General features: G+C 52.9%; 3 protein-coding genes across 4 annotated transcripts; 1 reads left to right on the top strand and 2 right to left on the bottom strand.

Annotated features, from left to right (window-relative positions):
• AMIGO1 (adhesion molecule with Ig-like domain 1) lies at positions 1–6,578 on the top strand. Of its 2 annotated transcripts, XM_008566552.1 has the most exons (3): positions 1–219; positions 689–2,273; positions 6,313–6,578. In XM_008566552.1, exon 2 carries the CDS (start codon positions 754–756, stop codon positions 2,233–2,235), a length of 1,482 nt encoding a protein of 493 aa, XP_008564774.1. In that variant the 5' UTR covers positions 1–219; positions 689–753; the 3' UTR covers positions 2,236–2,273; positions 6,313–6,578. The 2 variants fall into 2 exon arrangements, with proteins under 2 accessions (XP_008564774.1, XP_008564764.1); XM_008566542.1 differs by lacking the exon at positions 6,313–6,578 and having other exon boundaries at positions 689–3,195.
• Positions 6,579–12,691: 6,113 nt separating this feature from the next.
• Positions 12,692–14,768, bottom strand: LOC103585539 (cytochrome b561 domain-containing protein 1). Its single transcript, XM_008566535.1, has 3 exons — positions 14,589–14,768; positions 14,008–14,045; positions 12,692–13,463 (listed from the first exon to the last, which is right to left on the bottom strand). The coding sequence occupies exons 1-3, from the start codon at positions 14,734–14,736 to the stop codon at positions 12,960–12,962; spliced, it is 690 nt and encodes a 229-aa protein (XP_008564757.1). The 5' UTR covers positions 14,737–14,768; the 3' UTR covers positions 12,692–12,959.
• Positions 14,769–16,176: 1,408 nt separating this feature from the next.
• On the bottom strand, positions 16,177–25,599 carry ATXN7L2 (ataxin 7-like 2). The gene is made up of 12 exons (XM_008566525.1): positions 25,014–25,599; positions 23,567–23,745; positions 23,056–23,121; positions 22,559–22,663; positions 21,950–22,160; positions 21,366–21,652; positions 20,709–20,791; positions 20,087–20,343; positions 19,054–19,252; positions 18,790–18,911; positions 17,293–18,088; positions 16,177–16,318 (listed from the first exon to the last, which is right to left on the bottom strand). The coding sequence occupies exons 3-12, from the start codon at positions 23,072–23,074 to the stop codon at positions 16,304–16,306; spliced, it is 2,094 nt and encodes a 697-aa protein (XP_008564747.1). The 5' UTR covers positions 23,075–23,121; positions 23,567–23,745; positions 25,014–25,599; the 3' UTR covers positions 16,177–16,303.
• Between the last annotated feature and the right edge of the window lie 249 nt (positions 25,600–25,848).

Below are 25,848 nucleotides of genomic sequence, written 5' to 3'. Positions count from 1 at the left end.
AGGCGGCCGTGGTCGGTGGGCTCCGGCTGGCGCAGCGGCCGAGGCGGCGGCGCGGGTGAGCGGAACTGAGCCCGGCAAGTCCCCGGAGGCGATGTTGCCCGGCGCGGGCTCCTGCGTAAGGCGGGCGCTGTGACAGGCCGGCCGGTGAGGCGCCGCCGGGGGAGGCCGCGACGGAGCTCCCGGACCGGCCATGGGCTGAGACACGTCCTCGCCGAGCAGGTGCAGTGTCCTGATGTCCCGGGGGGAGCCCGCCCCGACAGGCCCCAGGGACCCTCAACCCCGTCAGGATGCGCCCTACCCAGCCTGGTGCGCTGTTGACCTTCCCTTAGCTCTTCCCAAAAGGCCCTGCTGACCCCGCCTCCAAACCCGGCTGGTGCAATCCCTGTGACCCCGAACAGTTCCTGACATTCTTTGCATACCCCCGTCCTACACCCCTGTTACCCTAGCCAGTAGGCCCTTGTGCCATCTCCTCTTCTGCCCCAGTGTTTTGAGCCCACTGCCTGCACAGTGCCTAAGTGCCTGGGAACTACCCAGCATCTCTTCTTTTCTCTTCTAGCCCAACCAGAGTGGGGATGGGGTCGGAGGGGAAAGTGGGAGAGCTGGTCTTTCCCTCCAGAGGCCCTGGTGACTGCAAACCCATGCTTTCTTTCAAGCCTGTGGTGAAATTGACCCTTCTGTACCCCACCAGAACATGCCCGGGTGATTCCCTCCCAGATCTTCCTTGTGGATTTCCTCGCACTCCCTAGTGACACTATGCAACCCCAGCGTGACCTGCGAGGCCTCTGGCTCCTGCTGCTGTCCTCATTCCTGCTCCTTTTTGAGGTGGCCAGAGCTGGCCGACCCGTGGTTAGCTGTCCTGCCGCCTGCCTGTGCGCCAGCAACATCCTGAGCTGCTCCAAGCAACAGCTGCCCAATGTGCCCCACTCCTTGCCCAGCTACACAGCCCTGCTGGACCTCAGCCACAACAACCTGAGCCGCCTGCGGGCTGAGTGGACCCCCACGCGCCTGACCCACCTGCACTCCCTGCTGCTGAGCCACAACCACCTGAACTTCATCTCCTCTGAGGCCTTTTCCCTGGTACCCAAACTGCGCTACTTGGACCTCTCCTCCAACCAGCTGCGTACACTGGATGAGTTCCTGTTCAGTGAACTGCAAGCACTGGAGGTGCTGCTGCTCTACAATAACCACATCGTGGCAGTGGACCGCTCTGCCTTCGATGACATGGCCCAGCTGCAGAAACTCTACTTGAGCCAGAACCAGATCTCCCGCTTCCCTCTGGAACTGGTCAAGGAAGGAACCAAGCTAACCAAACTAACACTCCTGGATCTCTCTTCCAACAAGCTGAAGAACTTGCCATTGCCTGACCTGCAGAAACTGCCGGCATGGATCAAGAACGGGCTGTACCTGCATAACAACCCCCTGCACTGTGACTGTGAGCTGTACCAGCTCTTTTCACACTGGCAGTACCGGCAGCTGAGCTCTGTGATGGACTTTCAGGAGGATCTGTACTGCATGAGCTCCAAGAAGCTGCACAATGTCTTCAACCTGAGTTTCCTCAACTGTGGTGAGTACAAGGAGCGTGCCTGGGAGGCCCACCTGGGTGAGAAATTGATCATCAAGTGTGACACCAAGCAGCAGGGGATGACTAAGGTGTGGGTGACACCAAGCAATGAACGGGTGCTAGATGAAGTGGCCAATGGCACAGTGAAAGTGTCCGAGGATGGCAGTCTTCATTTCCAGAAGGTGCAGGTCAAGGACGGTGGTGTGTACACCTGCTACGCCATGGGGGAGACTTTCAATGAGACACTGTCTGTGGAGTTGAAAGTGTACAATTCCACCTTGCACGGGCACCATGACACCCTCAACACAGCCTATACCACCCTAGTGGGCTGTATCCTTAGTGTGGTTCTGGTCCTCATATACCTATACCTCACCCCTTGCCGCTGCTGGTGCCGGGGTGTAGAGAAGCCTTCTAGCCATCAAGGAGACAGCCTCAGCTCTTCCATGCTTAGTACCACACCCAACCATGATCCTCTGGCTGGTGGGGACAAAGATGATGGTTTTGACCGGCGGGTGGCCTTCCTGGAACCTGCTGGACCTGGACAGGGTCAAAATGGCAAGCTCAAGCCAGGCAACACCTTGCCGGTGCCCGAGGCAACAGGCAAAGGCCAACGGAGGATGTCGGATCCAGAATCGGTCAGCTCGGTCTTCTCTGATACTCCCATTGTGGTGTGAGCAGGATGGGTTGGTGGGGAGATTCTGCCCCAGGAGAGGTAATGCACCCCGAAGGATATGAGGGGATGGAAGAGAGGGCTGACTGCCCAAGGGAGTGGGTTCCTCCTGACCGCAAGGGAATAGGTCATGGGTACAACAGGAGGCAAGACCCTATCCAGGGTGTGGCTGCCACAGTTTTCAAATATGGATATGTTAATCCTCAGGCAAATGCCACACCCCTATCCCAAAACCTGGCAATTCTCAATGTGGTAGAGGAAGCATGTCTGAGTTGGATGGGAATGAGGAAGGGGTGAGGGGAAGAGCAGAGTCCCTAAACTTTTGAGGTCATTGCTAGCTCCTTAAGCAAAAACCATCTGAAAAATTCTTTCTGCCTCTGCCCACCCACAAGATGTGTATGTTGGAGGGAGCTTCCGCTGGAGCCACACTGGGGGAAAACTGTAGTAATCTTCTCTGGTCAGGAAGTCACACTTCACAGCTGGGGAAATTGGAAACCTTTGGAAAATGAGTCAGGAAAAGGCTAAGTCCTCATCAATAACACTCCCCAAAGCTGTTGTGAGACTTCCCACAAAAGCCTCCCTCTTTCCCGATGAGCCTTGAGTGGATTGGTCTTTGCAGGAGCCTGGCCCATTGCCTGTTAGTTATGGCAGCAGTGTGGGATGTGGGATCTGTGCCTTGTCCTGGGACCAATGGCACAGAGGGGCACAGGGGTCTGTGTCACAGCGTAGGTGCCAGCACAAAACTTATAGATGGGGGGTGAATTCCAGATAGGGTGATTCTCTGGTTAGTGAAACCCTTGGTTAGCATTTGATTTCCAGCATCTGTGTGTCAGACTAGAGTGGGGGCTGCTGAAGGGCAGAGAGCTTTTATGGATGCCTGCCACAGACATGGTATGTGGGCCCACTTCAAACTAGAAGGATGAGAATAAATCAGTCTCTATTATGTAGCATCCAGCTGGACCTACCTGATTGTCTGTATATGCCATCTCTTCATTCAGTCTCCTTATAAAGCTCAGATGGGATTCTGAGTTTTCCCTAATATGCTGCTCTACAAAGGGAGTAGTCCAGCAAAGTCTGGCCCCGGCTGGGTTAGATCAGCCTTGGAGATAGAGGGGACTTGCTAATGTATCTCCTGTATGTTCAGAAGGCTGCCTCAGTCCTCTTTCAGAGATCTCACTCTGCTGCAAAGCCAAAGCATGGGATTTTGTCATCTGAGTAGCTAGAATTGGGTAGTCTCTGTTTCAGAATGGCAATTTGGAGCGTGGCTCAGAGTTCTGCCCTCTCCAGAAGGTTCCAGGCAATCCTGTGGCAGAGACAATCAGTGGCGCTAAACTTTCAGAAGGAGAGTTCAGCCACCCGGATGAAGCCACCCTCTCAGCCAAAGGTCTGAGCAGTTGTGGTTGCTAGGCCACAGGAACTTAAGAAGAATGAACCCAACATTTCAGTCCACCTAAGGATGCAGAATACTTTGGGCATGGAGATGACTGCTCTCTTTGACTGTACTGTAGGCCCTGGGAGATAGTTGCTCTGAGCTTTGCAGGGGGATGATCAAAGGTGAAAATGTCCTTAATGTTGGTCTTTTTCAGTGTCTCCTCCCACGTTTCCTGTCCACTGGAAGTTCTCCAGATCCTCTTAGTTTTCTGACCTGTTCTTTAGGTTCCAAGAGGTGTTATTTACCTGTGGGTGAGGGCTGCTTCCTAGGAGGGCCTGAATGTTAAGCTGCGTATTAAGATTGGGGCAGGGGACTGGAACTCAACATCTTCCCCTTGTCTGTTCCTGGGATCTCAATACTGCTTTCCTTCCTTTATTAATAACCTAGTTTTGTTGAGCGAGAGGTGCAGCATTTCCCTCAAGTACTTGCATGCTCATAGGGATGCATGCTTATAGGTGTGCACACACACCAGCACCTTGACTTCCATCAGGACAGTGAGTCTGTAGTCCTCACTAATGCCACTCCCAGAATGGTCTCCACCTATGTGCACAACGTCATGCACACAATTTTCTTGCCCTGTAGGAGACAATGACCACGCCAGGCTTCTCAAATACACAACTCTTGTACTGTAATTTCTGAACTCCCTGAAGCTTCACTTTCACCCACATCTCTGTGGCAATGAATCACTTCTCTGCAAAGGCTGGAGTTAGGAGAACCACAGGCTGAAGACCTTGGGAGAAGGGGTGGTGAGGAGCTAGCTGGCTCTTCAAACTCCTCAGAAACCTTAAAGACTTTATATATGAGAAATTAAGATAGAACTAGGTCAATGAAGAACCCAGAAGGAACTGGCAGGGGGCCAGGCAGCTGTGAGTTGTTCTTCCTATATTAGCTTTCTTGATGAGGCAAAGGCAGGAAAGAAAAGTCTGTTATATTCCAGAGACTTCTGAGGATTTTGTTACTGGAGCTATAAGAACAAGGACTCCCTCCTCAAACCTGGGAAATTCTCATCTCCACGCTGAAGTTTCCCCTCTTGGCACATCTAGGGCTCTGGAAATCTTTATAGTGAAGTCAAATGTAGCAGGCCTTCTGGGGCATTCAGGCGTAGTTCCTGAGGACTAGGGAGGGCATTTTCTTCCTAAGTCCTACTCAGTTTAGGGAATAAGAAAAGGCCTTGCAGCTCTAAGTCTCCCTGCTATATCTGCTATTTTGGCCCCTTGTTTGAGACACTTGGTAGATGTGCCTGGTTGCCCCACCAAGAGATGTAACTGATTAGCCTCCCCTGTGGTTTCAGTTGATAGAACCCAAAGGTAGCTTTTTACTTGGAGATTTGAGTCCTCAGCATATTTAAGCTCCTAGAACCCTGTGTAGAAAACTGCCAGGTGTGGTTATAACAAAAGGCTGAGAGATCACCTCCTCCCCTCACCCCACCTGGAACCCATAAACCATACATGTCTCACAGGAAGCAAGTGTCCCTGGAGACAGAGTATGACAGGGCTGTACAATCTGTCTGTGTAATTATTTGTGATCTTTTTTCTTTGCCTATATTTATGGGGCCCCCAGGAAGGGGCCAGGAGAGGGTACACGCCAGCTAGAGAGAGCAAAGCTAACTGATTCCAGTTTTCTGTGTGTGCTTACCTCTATACTTCCTCGTAGCCCTGCTGACAAAGCAAGCAGGCTTCCCGTGTCCAGGACCCTGTTCCTCCCACTTGTGTATACCCAGCTGGCAAACCTTGGAGCCTCTGGGCTCTGAAAACTAGACAATGATCATTAAACCTGGCTTGAGTCTCTGTTCTGGCACAGTCTGACTGGTTTATTTATCTTTTCAGCCTGTGTTCACTGTTCACTGTGTTTTCACTATTCCTTAGAAGGGCGTGGCCTGCCTAGGGAGAGAATCTTTAAATCCTGTTGTAAGAACAAGAGTAAAATCCACATCTAGGCCTTAAGATAGACCAGGGGTCGCAAACTTTTTCTGAAATGAACCAGATAGTAAATATTTCAGGCTTTGCACATGATACAATCTCCGTTACAATTCAGCTGTGCCACTGTAGCAGGAAAGCAGCCACGAACAGCATGTAAATGAATGATTGTGGCTCTGTTCCAATAAGACTTTATTTATGGGCATTGAAATTTGAATTTCATATGATTATAACATGTCTTTTGAGTTTTTTCAACCATTTAAAAATGTAAAAACTATTATCAGCTCACAGACCACACAAAACCAGGGAGCAGGCTGGTTTGACTAGTGGCCCATAGTTTGCCAACCCATGAGATAGAGTCTCAAAAGAAATGACACTGAGGCTTTAGAGTTTAGAAATCCCATGACTTGGGGCTAACACTTGTAGATAATGAAGGCTTCAAGGGTCCCTCAGTAGGAGGGTTGCCTCCCTGCATAGTTCTCTTAAAAGTCTGGATGGAGCCTACTAACCATACTATGGAAAAATGCTTGGATTGGATTTTTTAAAAATGGTGGGGAGCACCTCACTTTCACAAAATTTTGATTATTACCAGTTTTCATGTTGTGAATAGTAGCCATCTTGGTTAGGCTAAAAGTATATTCATCTAATGGGCAGGTTAATATTCAATAACATTTTAGTGTGTCTAGGCATTGCATAGAATGACAAAATGCAATCTTCATTTTTTTTTGTACAGATAGAGCCTACAGAAATTACACTGGATTCTGAACTCTGATCATGCAAATTCTTTGGCTACTCTCTTGGTACTTCTGGAAGGGGACTGTCATGGTAGATTCCAAAGTGGGAGGAAATGGTATAAGGAAAAAATTAAAAGAATAAAAATTGGAATACCTAATTTCTTACATTTACAAAATCTCAACCAAAGGATAGAACTCCTTTATCCAGAAAGTTGTATTTTTAACTTGAGGAGGAACAACCAAGATGGTGAGGGATAGAGACACCTCACACCAGCCATAACAGGCAAATCAACATTGGCAGTCAATGAAATGATAGATGTTGATGCAAGAGCACTCCCATAGTCATAGTTTTAATCTTGGCAAAGCAGTTTTTGCTATGGCTGATGGTTTGGCCAAGAAGATGCAGCTGGTAGAGAACAGATATAGGGAGTTCTCTCTATTTTGGCCTGTGCCAAGTCCTGTCTCTGAGCCTGAGAAACTTTGATACATCTCTGTCCATCCCAGGGAAGTCCATGGTTGCATCTCTTCAACCATTCCCCACCTCCACCCCCGAGCCACAAGAAGTTCCCTAGACTCTGGCCACGATGTGCGGTTTTGTCTGCCTATGTCTTACAGCACCTTCCCTAGCTCCTCTTAGGTAGCACTTTCGAGAGGGAGTGTGGGGAGACTAACATGACGTTGCTCTTTAGAACAAAAGATGAGAGTTCAGTGCACCAGCTAGTCTAGTCTCTTCTACCTGGTCTCTGAACTCCTTCCCTTTCTGCATTAGCAGTTCTTGCACCATTTTTCTTGTCTCCCAGGAAACCAGTGGCGAAGTTCCACTTTCCCCACCCACATGGCAGGAAAGGTTCAGGCCCCTGCAATAGGATGGCTGGTTTTTCTGGTCTGGTCACAGTGAGCCAATGCTGTATGCTTCCTCTCCTGGGGTTTGAGAGAGGAAGGCTAAAGCAGCTGCCAATCAAGCCTTTTCATCAGGCTTATATAGTGTCAGGTCAAACATATCAAATGGTGAAGATATTTTAGACCGGCCTTGAGGCCTTACAGTTTGCATCAGCCTGGTCACTGTTCCTGGATCACAGAGGACCTGAGAGAACCGACCTTCAGTAATCCAGGACATGCAGCCCTGCAGAGGGACTTCCGGGTGCCCTTTGCAACTGGCATACATAAGGCAAGAGCCATTGCTCCCCAAAGCTGGGTGTGTATGTGTGTGTGTATGTACATGTGTATGTGCACACATGTACATACAGGTTGGGGAGTACTGGAGTTGGATAGTACTTTGTGCTGCTTTTCATTCACCTCCCACTGCTTCCTCTCTTGGTTGTAGTCTGCTTTTGTTGTGGGCCTAAGTAGAACTGGGCATCCTTAGAAAGCACCATGAGATAACTGGAAATCTACATTAACGATAGCAGTGCTAGGGAGCGACTCATGTATACTCAATAAGACAAAGATTTGACTCCTCAGATACCACAGAACAGCCTGAAGTAGTTCCATAATCTGCTTCTAACAGGATAAATCACATCTGGGAAAATCTGGCAGTAGCAGGTGTATTAAAAACTGGCACTGTCATTCCCTGATGACAGTGGTGATTAACCAAGCCTTCTGGGAGGAGGGGGAGGGGCCGTCTCACTAGAGGTCATTTGTGTCTGCGTTGAGCTCAGTCCAGTGCTGGAGACTGTCTACTTCAAACCACCTTCCGGGGCAGTTCTGGTGTACTCTCCTCCTGCCTCTCAGCTTGTCTTCTCTGTGCCCATGATGATGAGAACTGCTGAGGCTATGCCCACAATGCCTGACTAGTGTCTCATTCTTGGATCCCAGGACAAAAAACAAGACAAAAAATGAATAGTCAAGCTTCTGTGCTGCTATTTCTGCCTGTGTCCACTCCAGGCAGACCACTGGTTGTTCTCAGACAAATGGAATGGAAAGTATCCCTCCCCTAATTTAAAATTTAAACAGAACTCTGTGTGTGTGTGTGTGTGTGTGTGTGTGTGTTTGAATTCCAATAATGCACTTTGAGGAGGAGGGGACTGTGATCCTACTCCATGAGCCTGAAACAGGGAAAGGAAACTAATCTGTGGCTCTTGGAAGCCAGGGGCCATGTTCCTCACACCTCTGCATCTCCAGAGTCTGACACGAGGGCCTGAGGCAGGCATTGCTTAGCCTGTGGCCACAGGAGAAACCAGAGGGTCAGGGTGGCAGTGTTGTGTTTGTTACTGTTGCTCCTCTCTTCCTGGCTTGTCTGCTCCACTTTTCCCTCAGAAGGGCAGAATTAGGTAGGAGAGATTTACATAGGCTTGTGACCAACAGCTCCAGACAGACCAGCTCCAGGAACTCCAGCCTGGACCTAGGGGGCAAAGTGCTGATTCCCAGATTTGCAGTCGGTTGTGAAAACACCAGGTAGGAAGCATTTAGGGCAAACTTCACTAGTCACGGCCTTGGTGACATTTCTGGCAGGAGTGGATAAGATCTTACATCTATTTTTTTGTTGTTGTTTTGTTTTGATCTTACATCTAGAAGTAAGAAATGTGTCTGTGTTTTCTTATGATGGCCAGTACAACCTGAGACTCAGGTCCCCTAAGTATCATTATCCATAAGTGTGCACTGCCTCTCTTAAGAAGCATAAAGCCCAGAGTCAGGATCAGTGAAAGAAAGAAAAGGACAGAACGTAATAGTACCACTTGTTTACATTTGTTTAATGCTTTGAACTTTCCAATGCCAACATACATTCTCTCATATAACCCTCACAACATCCCTGTGAGGTAGGTTGAACAGCAAGTAGTTTGCCCATGGTCACACCAGTGTTAGGAGCTGAGTAAACCCATACTGCAGGATTCCCAGCTCCCAATCCAATGCACCTTTCATTTCATGATACACAGGGTCTTTATGCCAACCAGACACAGGGGCATCAGGAGCACTAAGCCAGAAACTTTCCTATTCCCTAAGCTTGCAGAGGGGCACCGGGAATGCTGGGGTTGGGGCATCAGGACCAGGTGCATCCCCTAGAGGGACAGGCAAGCAGAAGGAAGGGCAGGAGAACTGGAGGTTCATGGTCTACAGCCTCCACAGTCACCACCAGTCTCAGCTGACCATACTTGGTGTTCCCTACATATCTTGACTTTTGTCAGGTGCAAACGCCTTACTACTTTACTGAGCAGACTCTCAGTGCCCACTCCCACAGGAGGGATGCCTCAAGGAGAGGCTAGGCAGCAAGACTCCTGACTCCCTTCCTTCCTACATTACCTCCCCATTCTGTTACACTCTGCAGCCAAGGAAGAGGGGGAAGGTGAAGGCTGGCTGACTCAGCCTGCAAGTGCTTAGAGATCTGGAGCTGAAAGGCTCCAGCACCATTCAACTAATGATTATTATTAACTCTGAACAGGCCTTGGCACAGCAGCCAGCTGGCTCAGGGAGGATGCCTGGATCTCCTACAGTGAGGTTTTAAAAACAAGACCCACAGCATCCATGCATGGGGGTGGAAGGGTGGGGACAATGAGAAAGACGGGACAGGCCAGTGTCAGGGAGTGGGGAAAGGTAGTCTGCCTTGTGAGAGGGTGATGAGAGAGGAGACACAGGCTGGCAAGTGATAGCAGGCTTCCTTTGATGCAGCTGAAGATCCAAGGTGAGTCAGAAAGACCTCCCTGGACACAGAGCTCCTGCCATTCAACACCATCCCCAGCCATGATGGGCCTCAAAGGAAGGGGTGGTTACAGGAAAGATGGAGGCTTGGGAGGGGTATCCAAACATGGAGCATAATCCCATTACCATTTGGATTTCAATACAGAAGCCATCTGTATTTCTAATGTCCTCAAGGTTGAGTCTGAATATAACCAAACTTGGAATATAATCAAACTTGAAATCAGGACTTTGTGAGCCTGATATAGAAATCAGTGCAAATGACACGCAAATTTACTTTATCTGAGCACCCTGGCCTTTTTTTAGAAAGGCAAAACGGGCTGACTACTAGTAGCTTTCCCTAGCCAGGTAACAAGGGCAAAAGGGCAGCCATTTACTTCTCTCGCAAGGCTTGTGCCTCGCTGCTGAGGAGCCCAGTTAATATCCCAGACATTAGGAGATACAGAGAGGTAGGAGGAACAGCGGATGTAGAGGGGGGGAGCTTACAGCAGGAGGCATATGCGCTGGCGATCACTGTGATCCCTGCTGGAAGAAGAGTGCCCTGGCACTGAGGTCTAATGATTGTCCAGCTGCTGCTCCAGGATGTGAGGGCAGGTGGTGATGGAAGGAGAAATGGAAAGACAGGAGGGGAGGGGAGTGCCCCCACAATCTGGCTGGTTGGGAAGAAGGGCTCCTCCTGGTGACCTACTCCCTATACTGCAGTGAGACCCAGTTAAGCAGGAGACCACCTGTGCCCTCCTCTCTGCTCTGTGCCCATGCCCTCCAGGTCTGCTGGTCAGAGAGGCGACAGCTGGGGCCCTTTCCTCCTGCAGAATATAAATGACTCCCCCTTCCTCCCAGGGCTGGGAATAGACATCAGATGGCACAGCCCACATAAACTGCCGGCTGTCAGCACACCCGCACACCCGCCCACCAGCCCCCCGCACCACCTGGGAGGAGGCAACACCTCAGGCAGGCTCAAGTTTTACAGCATTGCCTGCATGCTCTTAGAGCAAGCTGGTCAAACTTACCTAGCCCTCCTACCCTGCTATAGACAGGATGAGACCCCCAGCACTAGCTATGATGAAGGAAGAGATGGAATCCCTGGATCGAAGTGGCCCTAGGTGAGAGCCTCCTCCATGTAGCCCCAGTAACCATTTCTTCCAAGTTCAACCACACTGGATAGTTTGGAACAATCACCCTCTGCACAGGAGGGGCCTCCTTTAGATGCTCAGTGTATAGAGAGTTCCTGGGAGATCATCCAGGAAGAGCATAGTGAGGTCCACTGAGAGGACACTTCTGCTCTTGCATTCCTGTACTATTGAGTCACACCAACCTCCTTGCTTCTGAGCCACCTGGAGAGGAGGCCCCGAATCTTTAGAAGGTCCGAGACATCCAAAATACTAAACTCTAGGAACACCTCCCCCTGCTCCCAGGACCTGGGGCACCAGCCCTTACACTCCAGGCCTACCAGAATTTCCAGTGAGCTGTATCCACCTGCATCAGCAGCAGCTCTGCCGACTCGGCTGTCATCAGTTCTTGCCATGATCTATGGAGATCCCATCTTGACTGAGCCAGATCACAGCTAACCAGTCTGGCCTCCAGCCCTCACCACCAAGGGCAGTCTGGAGTTGGAACAAGGAGGGGTCTCTGGAGGGAAGGGAGTCCAGCCCTCATTTTCCAGCTGGCACCAAACATCCCCCTTTTAGGCCAAGGACAACAATTGAGGAAACTTAGATGACAAGGGGAGAAGGGGAATCAGGGAGACTTTTTTCCCTTGGATGAGAAGAGCCCTGCCCCACTTCCTTGGCCTTTATTTTGTTCTAAAAGCTCCAGAATAGCTCCATGAAGCTATGTGCTAAGGCAAGAACCTGAGCCCTAAAAGGCAAAGCATGAGATGCCCAGGACCACTTTGCCCTGACAATGGATGTCAGGGGAAGGAGTGCACCCAGGTCCTGTAGCCCTCAAGTCCACATCCTGAGGTGGGCTGCAAGAAGTTCTTAGCTGGGATAAGGAGCCCGGCCAGGAGCCATAGGCTTAGTTAAGCCAATACCCTTCTGCTCCTCCAAAAGCTTTAAAGTGACTTTAGTGCCTTTACTGTCTAGAGTCCAAGAGACCTTCCCCTGGGCCCCTTCTCTCTATAGTGCCTGACCCCTTGTGTCCTGGTCCAGGGGCCAAATCAGCACAGATTTCTGAAGGGCCATGAGGGCAGAACTGTTCCCCCAGGGGGAATAAAGGACAAATGACTATAAGAATTACATCCTGAGTCTGCTAAGTGGTCCACTTGGCCCAGCGCTGGGAGGGTGTGCTGTGACATCAACCTCACAGACACTGAATATTCGAGATGGAGGGGAATTAGAGACTGTTTAGAAACATTCACTTCACAGACGAAGAAACTGAGGTCGTGAGATATGGAGCTGACCTAAGGTCAGACAACAGAGCCTAAGAGGACCATAACCCATAAACAAGACTCTCTACTATATCACACTGCTTTCTCAAAAGTGACCCAAATATCGATAGCTGCCATTCATAACTTACAGGAACTCAACTCTTCATCAGGCACACAGCAAGAAATGACCACCACCACCCAATACTTCTGTCTTCCATCAAGAGTGGAGGCTTCAGAGGGCCAGCCCGTGGCTCACTCGGGAGAGTGTGGTGCTGCTAACGCCAAGGCCACGGATTCAGATCCCTATATAGGGATGGCCGGTTAGCTCACTTGGAGAGCGTGGTGCTGACAACACCAAGTCAAGAGTTAAGATCCCCTTACCGGTCATCTTTTGAGTCGGGGGTGGGGGGGAAGAGTGGAGGCTTCAGGATCAAGTTCTCCATCACCTTACACTTGCATCCAGTACATTTCCCCATTTTGGCCCACTAAGTCATCCCTCAACATAGCAGCTTGGGTTTCTGCGGCCCCTGGCCCAACCAAGAAGTACAAAAACTCAACCACTTCTGAAGTGGGTCCCTTGAAAGTCACCAAAGGAACCATTAAAGTCCAAGGCAAGTGTCCCACTTTACATTCAGAGTTCGGAGGAACTCACATTTCCATTTTCTTCCTTGGCAAGTAGGAGCTGGAGATCTGGTGCATGATCACCAGGGCTGGATAGAGGGGCAGTGCCAGACACAGGTACCAGGCTGCACCTTTGATCTGGGCCTGGAACCACACTGAGTACATGCCCAGGAGCACCGTTACTGTAGCCATCAGGTAGACCACCAGTCCACATGTCAGATGGTAGAGCTTGAGGCGAGCCACTCTCGAAACCCTGGCTGCCCGGGGACAGAGGAGGCAGAGCCCACACAGTGCCTGGCCACCAGTGGCCAGCAGTGTCAGAGCCCCTACCCAACTGTGCCAGGACACCAGATGGGGCAGCTCACTGCGGGTCTTGCTGGAGATGATGAAGCCCAAGCCCAGGGCTGCACAGAGGATGGCTAGGGTCTGCCCCGCCCAGTGGAGCCGGATCTGAGCCTTTCGGGAGCAGAAGAAGAACAGGGAGTGCTCCGGAGAGAAGAGCAGGATGGCCTCAGCCATGCAGAGGCAGAACTGTAAACATAGGAGAGGGCCAGTGAGCCTCAGGTCTGGCCTGGAGGCCTGAGAAAAAAAGGGGGTGTTCTCCTACATCCAAAGAGGACAAGGAGTGGAGACTAAAGAACTTCCATCAGGACCTCCTGTCTCACAAGTCAGCATTTCTAGGAACATTTGGGAATCAGCACTTGAGTGCAAGTCTCATCATTCAAGCTGACATCACCTCACCCCAACCTCTACAGACAATGATTCCCATTTCTTGACCAGTGGAACAGCAAATGTTCAGCTTTCTCCTGAACTTTGGGGTAAGAGGGGAGATAACTGAATAACACCCCTTCCACTTCCTCCTTTCAGGCCCCAGTGGAGAAAGAAATATCTTCCATGCCCTCCCACCCTTTTCAACCACCTGACACTATGGCCCAACCCTCCATGTTTCCCAATTCCATAGGTTGCAGGGAAAGATGGGGCCTTGCTGTTTCCCCACCTCTCAGAGTCTTAGAAAGGCTGAACCTTCTCTAGGCATATCCAAACAAATTAGTTGCAGAAAGAAGCCCAAACTCACCGCCAAGGCCATGAACACAGGGTGCCAGGAGAAAAGACCTAAGAATCAAAGAGAACAGGCTGACTGCTGGGCACCACTTTTCCTGCCCCTGTGGCCAGCTGGAGCCCAAAGAATCCGGTCCTGGGGGAAGGTCAGTGTATGATCCCCAACCCTAATCAGGAATCAGGAACTCAGGGCAAAGTGGAGCAGCCAAGGGGCCTCAGGGTAAGCAATCAAGAAGCCTTCCCGCAAACATTCCCTACTTTGGCCTGGGTTCCCCATTCAGCACCTCTCAGCTGTCAGACCAGTCCTAGATAAACCTCCGCCTCCCTCCTCCACTTGCTTCCTCCATCAGGGGCCCTGCTTCTGATGAAGTAGTCCATTCGGTCTGTTCAATCATCTGCCCTTCCCCCACAGCACCCAAAGCCCCACCCCTCCAGGACGCCCGGGCCCCGCCCCTGCAGGCCCTTACTACCCTTCCATAATCCGGCCCTCCACTGCTCGGGGTCCCCATTCCACGTCTCCTAGCGCTCCCAAGCGCTGCCCCTCCAGCATCTCGGCTCCGCCCCCTTCCGAGGCCCCGCCCCGCCTCGCACACTCACTGGTTCCTGGCCGGGACAGCATGGTCAGGAAGATGGTGAATCCCAAAGCTACCAGGTGCGCCAAGATCCCGCTGCCTCTCCGCAGCCAGCGGGTCAGTCTCGGCTCCCTCGCTGGAGCGGGAACCAGACCTACCTCCAGGGGCTGCATGGCCGTGCCGGATTGGCCGGGCCCGCACACTCCAGCTGTCGGAGCTTGTCTTCCGGGTTTGCGATCGCGGAGGCGGTGGCGGCGGCTGGCGGGGAGGCTCCTCCCCCGGGACGCCGCCGACAGTGCGGCGGAGGCGTCCACAGCGCCCTCTGGGGGCTGGGGGGGAAGCGCGTCTGCCCGGGGAGGCCCGCTCTCCTGAGACTCGGGGGCGCAAGGGAACTGACTGGACAGCTCCCAGCCCACCTTGGTTTGAATTTTTGTGTCTACAAGGGCCTATATCTCAAGCAGCGTGTGCATATTACATTTGTGGCAACTGATTTTAGTGAAACCCCAAATCACTGAACCAAGTGTGTGAAACGTGCTTTGAGCAGCTTTCCAGAAGTACTGGATCTCCCCGGCTGCTCACTCTCTCCTGCCATCTCCTCTTCTGTCTTGCTAAGAGAACAAGATTCCTCCCTGCTTAAAAGCAAGGAGAGTAAAAGCAAAGTAGAAGGCCAAAAACTAGTGCCCTGTAACTGAATTCAGCTTTGAGGACCAAAGGAGGGAGATGCAAGTGTCATCCCCTATCTATGCAGCAGTTGTCTTCCCCTCTGAGATAAACAGAAGAACTAGGGCACTCCCAGCCTTTGTCGCCTCCACAACAGCTGTTCAGCCCAGAGGAGTCAGGTGATCCTCAGGTTCCAGGGCCTCCCACACCACAAGTTCTGCACGTGATTATACCTTTTCCCATCCTGTCTCCAGAAAAGGTGTGGTTCAGCCCATGGAAGCCTACCTGGGAGAAGCTGTACCCCTTCCTTAAAAGCGAACCCACAGGCTAGGAAAAAATGAGACCAAAACAGGCTGCCCAGTGGAAATTAGGGACATCCGAAGAGCAGTTACCAACTCAGCTCCCTAAATGGTTGAGAAAATGAGCCTACTCGTAAGAGTGGGAAGGGCAGGTACAGCTGAAGAAACTTCAGCAGTAATTCTGAGATGGATGGATGCCTAGGGTTGCTGGAAGACCAGAAAAGGGCCACAAGCCAAATTCCACACACCCTAAGGGCAAAGATCCAAGAGTAGAGCCGGAGGTGTAATGCCCCCCCCCCCCATTTCCCTTTCCACTAGGACCAGAGTAGTCTCTGGGGTCGAGATCCTGGGGAGCCTTGCTCATTCAGAGCCACACGCCTCATCATCCTATCTGAAGAGAAGACTCCCTGAATGATACAAACCCCAGGCATTTCCACACTGTTTAAAAGGACAAAAAAAGGAAGAAAAAAAAAAAAAAAAAAGCATAAGAGACGTTTGCAGGCAAGCCACGGAGTCTGGCTGCCTATCATCTGGCCAGGGTAGGGTTGGGGACAGTAAGGACACTCATTTTGTTACATTACATTTTTCTTCCTTTTCTATGTTTCTGTTTTTATATTTTCTTAGCAGCAACAGAGCAGGGAGACAGTCTTGAGGTATTTTAAAGAGTTTTTTTTCTTAAAAAAAATAATATAAAGTTATAAAAAGCGGCAGCAGCCTGGGGCCCGGATCTGGAGGGGAGGAGGTGCTGGCGGCTCCGTTGCAGTGGGCAGGCACTTTCTCATTAATGGGCTTTTGACTGCAGGAAGACAAGAGGCAGGAGACAGGGTCAGGGTGGGGGCCTACCAGTTGTCCTACCCAGTGATCTGTGCAGACTCTAAAGCCTAAAGCTTGATTTCCTTCTGCTGGCCTGATGAGTAAAACTGAGCAAGGTGGAAGATGAGTGCCAGCCCAACAGGGGCAGCCTGGGTAGTGAAGGTAGAAAACACACACTCATGCTCATGCTCAGGACCCGGACAACTGTCAAACTCACTGTTTTCCAGGAGAGTTGGTAAGCATCTGCCCATGCCTAAATCAGGAAAGCATGCCCTCATCCCATCTCCATTAAGTGCCCCCTGGCTGAGGGATCATATGGAATAGCCCCTGACATACTATTCCAGGGCTCCCATCAGATGAGGCAAATAAACCTGGCCACAGGCTTTACCAGAAACCCTGGAGAATTTGCCTGTTACCTGAAAACCTGGAGGTAGACACATGTGCAAGTTGGGCACACAAGCATATGTGGACCTTGAGTTATGTACCTGCCCTTCAATGCCCTGATGCCCAGAGGAAGAACCAATGAACAAGACCAACCCACCCACCCTTCTGCTCAGCATGTTAGGTCACAGCTCAGAGACCCAAACCCCCTTTCCTTCAGGGGACAGAGGTAGCTGCAGTTCCTGGAATGAGGGCCACAGCCAATTCAAAAAGCAGCAGCCCTTTGACTTAAGCAAAAGCAGAGGTGGACAGGTGCAGTGTCTCCTTAGCCCAAGGGAGAGGGCTGGTGATAGGGGAAGGTCTACTAGGCCAAAGCCGGGCAAGAGCTGGCAAGAGCCGACCCTATCTCTCTCTAAAGAAGTTGGTCCAGGAACTCTCTCTCAATTTCCCCTTTCTCCCCTTCCCTACACAAACATCTACTTCACACCTTCTCTGTGTCAGGTACCCAACTGCATACCCCACCCTTAACCATCCTGACCCTTCCCTGCCCACACTCTTCAGGAGCTGGCCTGGTACCTTCAGTGTAGAGCACTTCTCCTCAAAGGCCAGGCCCGGGCCTGGCTTCTTGCGGCGCACAGAGCAGGCCACATCAGCAGGAGCACCAGCCTGACAGTGCTTGGCCTTCACTGGCCGGCAGTAAGTGGCCAGGTTTTTCCGCTTCTTGGCTACCTCCTCCTCAGAGAGACAGTTGGTTGGCAGAGCCTTGGCTGGGTGTCCAGCTGCTCCCCGGTTCTCCAGCTGAGAAGCCTTGACTGGTGTAGGAGGCTGATGAGGGGAACTCCGACAGTCCAGGGGCCCTGCTCGCTTCACTCTTGGCCCCACTGTCCCATTAAGCCCCATGCCCAGGGTTGTCTTAGTCTTGGCTGAGAGGCCCCGGCAGACGGAGGGTTTGCCTTTTCCAGTGGGTTCCAGGATGCAAGTCCGTTTGAAAGTGGTGGGGCCAGGGGATAACTTCCGCTTTCGAGAAGGGACCTCCACCTCTGCTCCATCCTTGCCTTTGGATGACTTGCTGACCTTGGAAGGTGGGAGTTTGCTGAAGGACGGGGAGGGTGTGTTGGCAGGCAGTGGTGAGGTGATAGCCTGGCTCCCGCCCATGCACTCTGCCTGGCTGCAAGCAGCTGCCACACTGGGGGAGCCTGCAGGGTAGCTGGGGACAAGGTTGTCCTTGGTGGGGGGTGTAGAGGCTGGGCAGGCAGGTCTGGGGGGTGGGCCTGGAAGACGGGGGCAGCTGCCCGTAGAGGATGGGCTCAGAGGAGCAGATAAAGGGGAGCTAACAAGATGGGATGGAGGTTCAGCCGCTGGTGGGATCTTCCTGTAGCAAAAAGAGAGCCCCACTGTGACTGCCAAGCAAACAAGAAGGCCTCCCCCAAACATACACCAGTCTCTCCGCCCCACCTAGAAATGGCCTGTAGAGCCCCAGAGTTGCTGCCATCTGCTGGGAGACACTGGAACTGAGGGTTAGGAAGACAGCACAGGGATGGAAAGGAATGAACTAGTATGTAATATATGAACTAGTATGTAGACCCATTAAAAACCTCATTTTAGGGCCGGCCCGTGGCTCACTCGGTAGAGTGCAGTGCTGGTAGCACCAAGGCCCCGGGTTCGGATCCCACATAGGGATGGCCGGTTCGCTCACTGGCTGAGCGTGGTGCTGACAACACCAAGTCAAGGGTTAAGATCCCCTTACCGGTCATCTTTTAAAAAAACAAACAAACAAACAAAAAAACCTCATTTTAAATCTCGGTTTGGGCATCCCCTATCCCTAGTTACCCAAAAGGTACTAAAATGATGGATAAGAGTCTAGATTCACCTCCAGACCACCCATTCATACCCTGCCTTAGGCCAGCTCCAGGCTGCCAAGTTTACCCACCTCCTCTTCATGCCACTCCCCAAATGGGGTCCTCCTGGCAAACAGCCAACGCACACCTATGGGTATGTGTGAAGGATAAGGGCTTCTGAAGCCTATGTATGCCTGGGGCCTGGCAAGTGAAGTTCTGGGCCCGAGAGACTCACTTCCACATGTGTGAGCTGAGGTGCCGTTCCAGCATGGAGCTGAGTGCCGAGCAGAACCGGTCCAGCCGGCGGCTAAACACGTAGCATCCTGGACTCACCAGCCGACTCCCAAAGGTGCAGAACTGGAGGCGGAAGGAAGGTACGTGGTTGCCGGGGCCTGAGGTACAGGGAGGGCATCTGCACACAGGATCTGACCTCCTCCCCATATTGTGGGCCAGGATGGCTGGACCACCCCCACCCCAGGCCCCTGTCCCAGGTCCTTACCGCCTGTGGCCGCGGGGGCCGGGTTGCATAATGGCAGTCAGGGGGGAGGTGGAGGTCATCAGATGTCCCCTCCTCCTCACTCTCCTCACTGGAGGCCTGGGCCCCACTCCGGGGCAGGGGGAAGGGGAACAGGCCTGGGTCCCCATCACCACCATAGGGGCCTTCATCATCCAACTCACTGTCAGAGGAAGCCCGGGACCTGGAAGGGCCAGAGGGGATGTGAGGGTGATGTGACTGGTATGGGGTCAGGGTGGGGTTGGGTGTCCCTAACCCACCAAGCTCAAAAAGACAGGGCAGACACCCTGCTGGTCAATCAGAGGAAGATGAAGGAAGAAAGGACAGGAGGGAACACTAGAGCTCACAGAGTAACAAACAGAGAGACCAGGGGCCACAGCTCCCAAGGGATTCTCTCCCCAGTCTCTTCACCTCCTAGGCCCTGCCTCCTCAGGGGGAAAATCTGCTCCAGATTCACCTCATCCAGAAAATCTTCTGAGTTTAACTGCACCCAGCTCTGGTCAGCCCAGCCAACTCTCTTAACCCCCTTCTTGCATCACAGATTCCTGTGAGCCTGTCTGGGAGGTGAGCCTGTGTTTCGTGTCTGTCCCTCATGTGACAGCCAGAGATGCGTGTGTATCTCCTTCAGCAAAACAGGCTCTCCCCAGAGTCCAGTGCAGCTTCTGCACACAAAGGGGCCGGAGAATGAATATACAGCAGGAATGCCTCACCTAGGACCATGACCCTTGCAGCTCCCCAATCACAAGTTTTCACCTATGGGAAGCAGCTGGGAACATGTTCATACCCCAGGTATTGGATATGGCACACTACAGAGAGGTTAGGTTATGGTGATATGCTTGGTTAGGAACAGGGGAGTCACCTGCTTCCACACCACTGCGAGGGGCCCCAGCTATCCCCCTACACGCAGGTATGAATGAGCACATCTTCCAGCAAACTCCCTGGGCCTGCCTCCAGGGGTCCCTGATGGCTTAGGGGCCAAGTATAACCAGGTGAGGTAGGGGTAGGATCCTGGACGTACCTGGGCAGTGCACAGTATGGGTAGGTCTGCTTGGCACGAGCAGAGAAGGTGCTGCTGGGAGCAGCCACTGCTGCCACAACCTGGTCTGAGGAGGGGAGCTCCTGGGAAGAGGGGCGCTCGAGAGTTGGCTCCTTGCGCCCTGGGCTCTTCTCCTTGGGAGACTCCCCTTTACGAGAGTTGGCCTTCAGCTCTGCCACTAGCACATCAAAGTCCTTGGCCCGGCCCTGGACTTCCCGGCGCTGGTGCACCGAGTGGATCTAGAATACAGCAGGGTGGAGGGGTGGGGAGGGGGTGTGAGCTGAGCAGAGGTGAAGGGCAGCAGTGTGCTCTGGCCTGGGCAAGCGGAGAGAGAGGGAATGTGAGTATGTCTGTGAGTATGTTTGTGTGTTTTTGTTTCACTCTACTGTGAGGCCAAGACCTTCCTTTGGGGGATGGATCTGGAAGCCACCCTCTGCCTGCTGCTCCCACCTTGTGCCCACTGGGGACAGCCTCCTTTCCCCTTCCCCAGTGTGGGCCTAACCCCATCCCTTGGGCTGGATCTTCAGTGCCATCTAAATTCCTCTCTGCCCAGCTCTCATGTCTGTGCTTTCCTCCCTCACTGTGCAGTGGGAGTAGGGGTTACCTTGCAGGTCAGCAGGCGGGTACAGATCTTTTTGGTCTCCGGATTTAGTACCCCACACTGCCTGTTGAGGTCACACTCCTTCCCTGTGGGGAAAGTGGTTCCAATGAACTGCAAGGCCATCTGGGGAGGATCTGGCTTCTTCCTGTTAAGGGCCTGGGAAGAACTGGAACTAAGGCAGAAGAGCTTTCAGCCCTCAGGTCTGGGGCTCTGCCTTCCAGAGAAACTCTGGGCATCAACATCTCTCTGCTGGGCATGAGAACCATCCATGTCCCCATTCCACGCACCCCTTTTGGGAACTTCAAGCCCAAAGCAAGGGAACATATATCAAGAAAGAAGAGCAGACACAAGCATCTAGGATGCTAGGGAAACCAGCTGTGGGATCTGGTACCCTGGATCTAGGTGAGAAAAGAGATACAGGTCAACCACCTAAGGTGAGGAGAAGGAACTTCACCTGCTAGCCTCACTCAGGAGACCTGGGCTAGAGAGAAGCTTCCCAGAGAGCAAGCAGGTCAAGAGATGACAGGGGATCCTGTACCCTACAACCTGTGATGGCCAGGCCCTCTCCTTCCTGACCTCCTCCCCATCTGGCCCAAGGATAAAGCAACCCAAAGGAGTCCCCACTCTACCTTCCAGACCCCCAAGACCATGACTACTCACGAGCCATCTTCCGGTGGGTTTTGGGAGGTAGCCTGGCCCCACCAGACTCCTTCTCCAGGGGGCTGCCTTCAGCCCGGTGACTGGAGCCCTCACTGTGGATTATCTCAATGCTCTCTCTGCCAGGAGGTTCTTTAGAAGGAGGAGCCATGGGGGTTTTTCCAGGAGAGTCCTTTGTGAGGCCGCTCGGCTGGTTGAGGAAAGCAGAAGGCGGGGCCACCCTGATTCCGTGTCCATCAGGCTTTGGGAGACTGGACATCTTCTCCAGATTCACCACAGGCACGAAAAGGCTACACATGGAGAGAGGGTATGAGCTGCGGGGTGGGGAGGCTGGGCTTGGGAACTGGACTAGAGCCCAGAGCCATCTCCTTCCTGGCCCTGGAACTTGGGTGGGCTCCAGTAGGGGTGTTGGAACACAGGAAAAGGAGACCCCATATTCCTTGGAATATATTGAAGGGAGCTGTAGATACAGTGGCTACCTCCTGCTGTGAGCAGTACCCCTCGACCCAGGGCTGCCTCCGTTGATGTCAACCCCTCCCTGGGTTAGGGTCAGGGCCAGTCTTAGGGAGTCTTCTGCCTCTCCTTACCAGAGGTTGTCCTTCTGGGTCTTCTCAGGAGGCTGGTGGCCACGGCTCCGGGACCCCTGGCCCTTTTCCCTGGAGGAGGTTTTGGTGGAACCTGGGGCCCTACAAGCTGGGCCCTGCCCATTCACTACATGGCATTTCTGAGAGCTGGCAGGGGCTGGAGGTGGGGGTGGGGCCCGGGCATAAAGCTTGCTGAGGGGCCCATGTCTTCTTTCTGTCACCAGGAGGTGGAGAGAGTAATCGAAGTGAGTGGTATCAACTGACTCCTTCCCCAACTTCCTAATCCTGCCCACAGACTCACTTTAGAGAATCTAAGTTTCCATAGCCTAGACTGTAAATTTGCCTCCTTCCGATTCAAATTTGAGCCTTCAAGACTCAATATTCTAGACCCAGCTTCCTGAACCTCTTAACTCCTCACTGAATTCCACCAGATACTAGAAGTTTGTTCAAACAATAACCATGACTCCTCACAATGCTCTGAAGCCACCCCCAGGACCTTCCCATCCCCAACACCACCCTCCATTACCCCATACAACCTCCCAACTGATCCTGTCCTCAGAGTCCCATGTTCCACCTTCCCTGTCCCCTCTCTCTCCTTAGTGCTCCCCTCACCACAGTGCTTCTGGAAAGCTTGAGGCTTCACAACTTGGCTGCAGTGGTTACACACAACCAAATAGAAGTCATCATGGGCAGGGCAGTGCCCGAAGATTGACATGTCTGCAATGACAGAAGTTCTTATCACTGGGGCTGGGGACCCCAGGGTTTCCTTCTAAGATTAGACAGCAATCCCATCCCACCCCACCCCTCAGAAGGCACTTCACCTCCCAGCTGACATGACAGGCTTTATGCTAGATGCTCCCAGCTTCCAGAGTTCAATCTAACCAGTCCTGAAGTATATGGGCTTTCAGGTGAGTGAACACCAATTACCTATGCTTAGGATCTCTAACAAAGGTCCCAGAAGCCAGGACAATGGGCTGACTCGGACCTATCAAAATGAAGATCCCCAGACCTGCTGCTCCAAGCAGCCACCTCCCTCTTGGGTGTGGTAAAAGAGCAGAGGGTGGTCCTGACTGCCCTGGGTCCCAGCCCTAATGTGTGTTGACTCCCACCTTCTTTAATGAGGGTCATGGCATCCAACTTCTTTGTGTTTTTGCTACTCTCCTCCAGCTCAGTCCCTGGAGGAGAAACACAGCTTAGAAGGAGCAACCCCTTCCCAGACACCCTATCTCCCATCTGAGCAGAGCCTGCAGCCAGCAGTATGAAACCCACAACCCTTGACAAGCTCTGGTGCTGGGGACCACTGGGAGAACCTTGCTGCCTTTGGAATGAGCTGACTCCATTAAGAAGAATCCAGCCACCTTTCTTATGGACCCTTCACTCCAAGGTGCAGTTCAGGGTTCCACTGCTGACTAGTTGGGTGATTATGGGTAAATGTCTTCTCTTTTCTGGGCCTGCTTCCCCACTTAAAGGGGAAACAGTCCCTAACAAATTTTTCTATAGATCACTGAGTCCCTTCTTGAGATTTCTCAGATGGGTCCTTTCTGTACTCTGTGGTATCCAAAACAGATATTCTCCCAGGTCCCCACCCCCATGAAATCAATTTTGCTCCACCTGAGTTACCATAGCATTGTCAAAGTTAAACACAGCTTCTCAGGTTCTGCACTGATAGGATGGTCACAGAGCAGAGAAACTGCTGTCTTTTGGCCCCTTGGCATCTTCAAAGTCTCTTTGGTCAGCTATACAAGCCCCTCCCCTTCTTAGGGGGGCTTTGGGCAGGGGTTACTCTTGTACCTCAGTTTCTGGGTTAATGACAAAAACATCTTAGCTGTGCAAAGCAGTTCATTCCCCATCCCCCTACCTTCCTCCTCCCCCCTCCCACCTCTATGCCCCCTCCCTGTCCTTTGGAAAAAAAATCAATTCTGAGTCACCAAACCCGTCTGACTCCATTTCCGGTTCTCAATGCACCCAGACTCTGACAATGGCCCCATCCTTGCCCACCCAGCATGGGGTAGTCCCAGGGTGGCCTGGGCTCTCACTTAAGTCTGCTGTCTGATGTCCACTAACAGATATGCACCTTTCTAGGATGAGAAGATTGTTGACAGTCTTATATAATATCTAGATATAAGGGGAGATGGGTTAGGCATGCAAGAGAGGAGGAGCAGCTCCCACTCTTTTAAGTCCGTTAAATCCAAGTGTGGGAAATGATGGGTAGAATCGAGCTGGGAGTCGGGAGTCAGATGTCTCAGAGGAGAACAAGTGTCATTAGAGACCGCTCCATGCGGTCTCCTCCTCCACCTCTTCTCACTTGCAAACTTCTTCTGGGGCATGATGCCTGCTGTCACCCCCAAAAGCCACGAGGCCAGGTGCCCCGTGGGGCCAGGAGACAAAGATAAGAAGAAGGGGCTGTAGGCCCGCTCACCAAAGACATTCAGGGACCTAGAGAAGGTGGGGGTCAGAGGAGAGAGCCAAAAGGCAGAGCTAGAGGCCCGAGAAAGGACGGTGGGTTGGAAGCATGGATAGATGGACATAAGGATGGAGGGAGAGAGGGAGGATAGATGGATAGGTGGACGGACGAACTAATGCGGAGAGGGCGGGGGTCCAGGAGCACTGCAGACGGCAGGCAAACGCCAAAAAGGAGCAGGAGGTGTGGGGTAAAAGGCGAAGGAACAAGGAGGGTGGGGAGGGGGGCACAGAAGTGGGGTGCGTGGGAAACACGTGGAGAGGACTGTTGCGGATGGGGAAAGCCGGAGGCAGGTGCAGGAGGGGCGGAAGCCAGAGGCCAGAAGGCAAGTAGAAAGATAAAGGCAAGCAGATGTCTGGGCAGGTATTGGGCACCGGCAGAGGCAGAGGTGGGCAGGGTGGGCTGAGAGCGATGAGCCGGCGCTAGGACCCGGAGGCGCGAAGGTGGCGGAGCAGGCGGGCACTAGGACCCGGCGGGTCCTTTGTTTGGGGGGCCGGGGAGCCGGACGGCGGCTCCTGTCGGCGGCTCCCCTCAGCTGGCGGGGGCCCGGAAGGGGGGAGGGGAGATAGTGATGGGGTCCCCGGACTCCAGGGTGGCTTCACTCACCATCGGCTGCGGGCAGGTCGGCCCGCTCCACCCACGAGCTCCAGCTCTGTCCCGCGAAGTCATCGAGACTCGGCACCCGCCGCTCCAGAGCGGCCATTGCTGCTGCCGCGCGTTCACGCACCGCCATCACCGCCGCGGACGCGCGCCCGCCCCGGCGCCGCCGCCGCGCGGCCCCCTCCCCGCTGCCCCACCGAGGACACGCCTCCCTTCTCCCCCGCCTTTCCAGCTCACTTTGCGCAAGCGCAATAGAGGTTGCTTACCCCACGCCCTCCCTCCCGCATAGCCTTCTGGGAAATGTAGTTCCAGAGTGGGTGCTATTGCCTACCGAGCTTGCCGCGAGAGTCCTTCTGAAATGTACGATTGCGGGGAAAAAGAGAAGACCAAAGCCCCAGGATCTCCTCTCCTAACCCTTGTGCACACATTCTTTGTGCTGCCAATCCACTCTCCCAAGCTCACTTCACACACACCCGAGCCCCAAACCTCTCCGCGCAAGACGCCCCTCTAAGCAGCGCGTCTGCCAGCTGGCTGGCGCCCCTTCCTGGGCTGGCGGCCACGAAGCGACTCTGCTTCCCTGTAGATCGAATAGGGTAGGTGCGGGGAGGTGGGAGCTGTGAATTAGAAGGGCAAGGGGAGGGAGTCTGTAGGATGTGCTGAAGGACACAGGGGTTGGAGTGGGGGAGGGCCTCGTCTCACGTATTGTGCCTCCTCTGTGGGAAACCCACGCTGCCCTGATGCAGAGCAAAGGATTGGAGTGGCGTTGTCTGGGTTCGGGAGGACCTGGCTACGCTGACCACGATCACCTGTCAGGATGACAGAAGGCTGTCTTCCTGCCAGA

The sequence above is a fragment of the Galeopterus variegatus genome, unplaced genomic scaffold (genome assembly GCF_000696425.1).
Source record: "Galeopterus variegatus unplaced genomic scaffold, G_variegatus-3.0.2 Scaffold16, whole genome shotgun sequence".
Classification (NCBI taxonomy): domain Eukaryota; kingdom Metazoa; phylum Chordata; class Mammalia; order Dermoptera; family Cynocephalidae; genus Galeopterus; species Galeopterus variegatus.
This window is presented reverse-complemented; position numbering and strand designations above follow the sequence as displayed.

Coding starts and splice junctions, on each gene's coding strand:
- ATXN7L2 (XM_008566525.1), bottom strand. Junction 20,792..21,365: donor AACCCACCGGAAGATGGCTC/GTGAGTAGTCAT, acceptor CTTTCCCCACAG/GGAAGGAGTGTGACCTCAAC. Junction 18,912..19,053: donor GGCCCCCGCGGCCACAGGCG/GTAAGGACCTGG, acceptor TTCCGCCTCCAG/TTCTGCACCTTTGGGAGTCG.
- LOC103585539 (XM_008566535.1), bottom strand. CDS start 14,736: ATGCAGCCCCTGGAGGTAGGTCTGGTTCCCGCTCCAGCGAGGGAGCCG. Junction 14,046..14,588: donor GCTGTCCCGGCCAGGAACCA/GTGAGTGTGCGA, acceptor TTTGATTCTTAG/GTCTTTTCTCCTGGCACCCT. Junction 13,464..14,007: donor CTGTGTTCATGGCCTTGGCG/GTGAGTTTGGGC, acceptor CTATGTTTACAG/TTCTGCCTCTGCATGGCTGA.
- AMIGO1 (XM_008566552.1), top strand. CDS start 754: ATGCAACCCCAGCGTGACCTGCGAGGCCTCTGGCTCCTGCTGCTGTCC.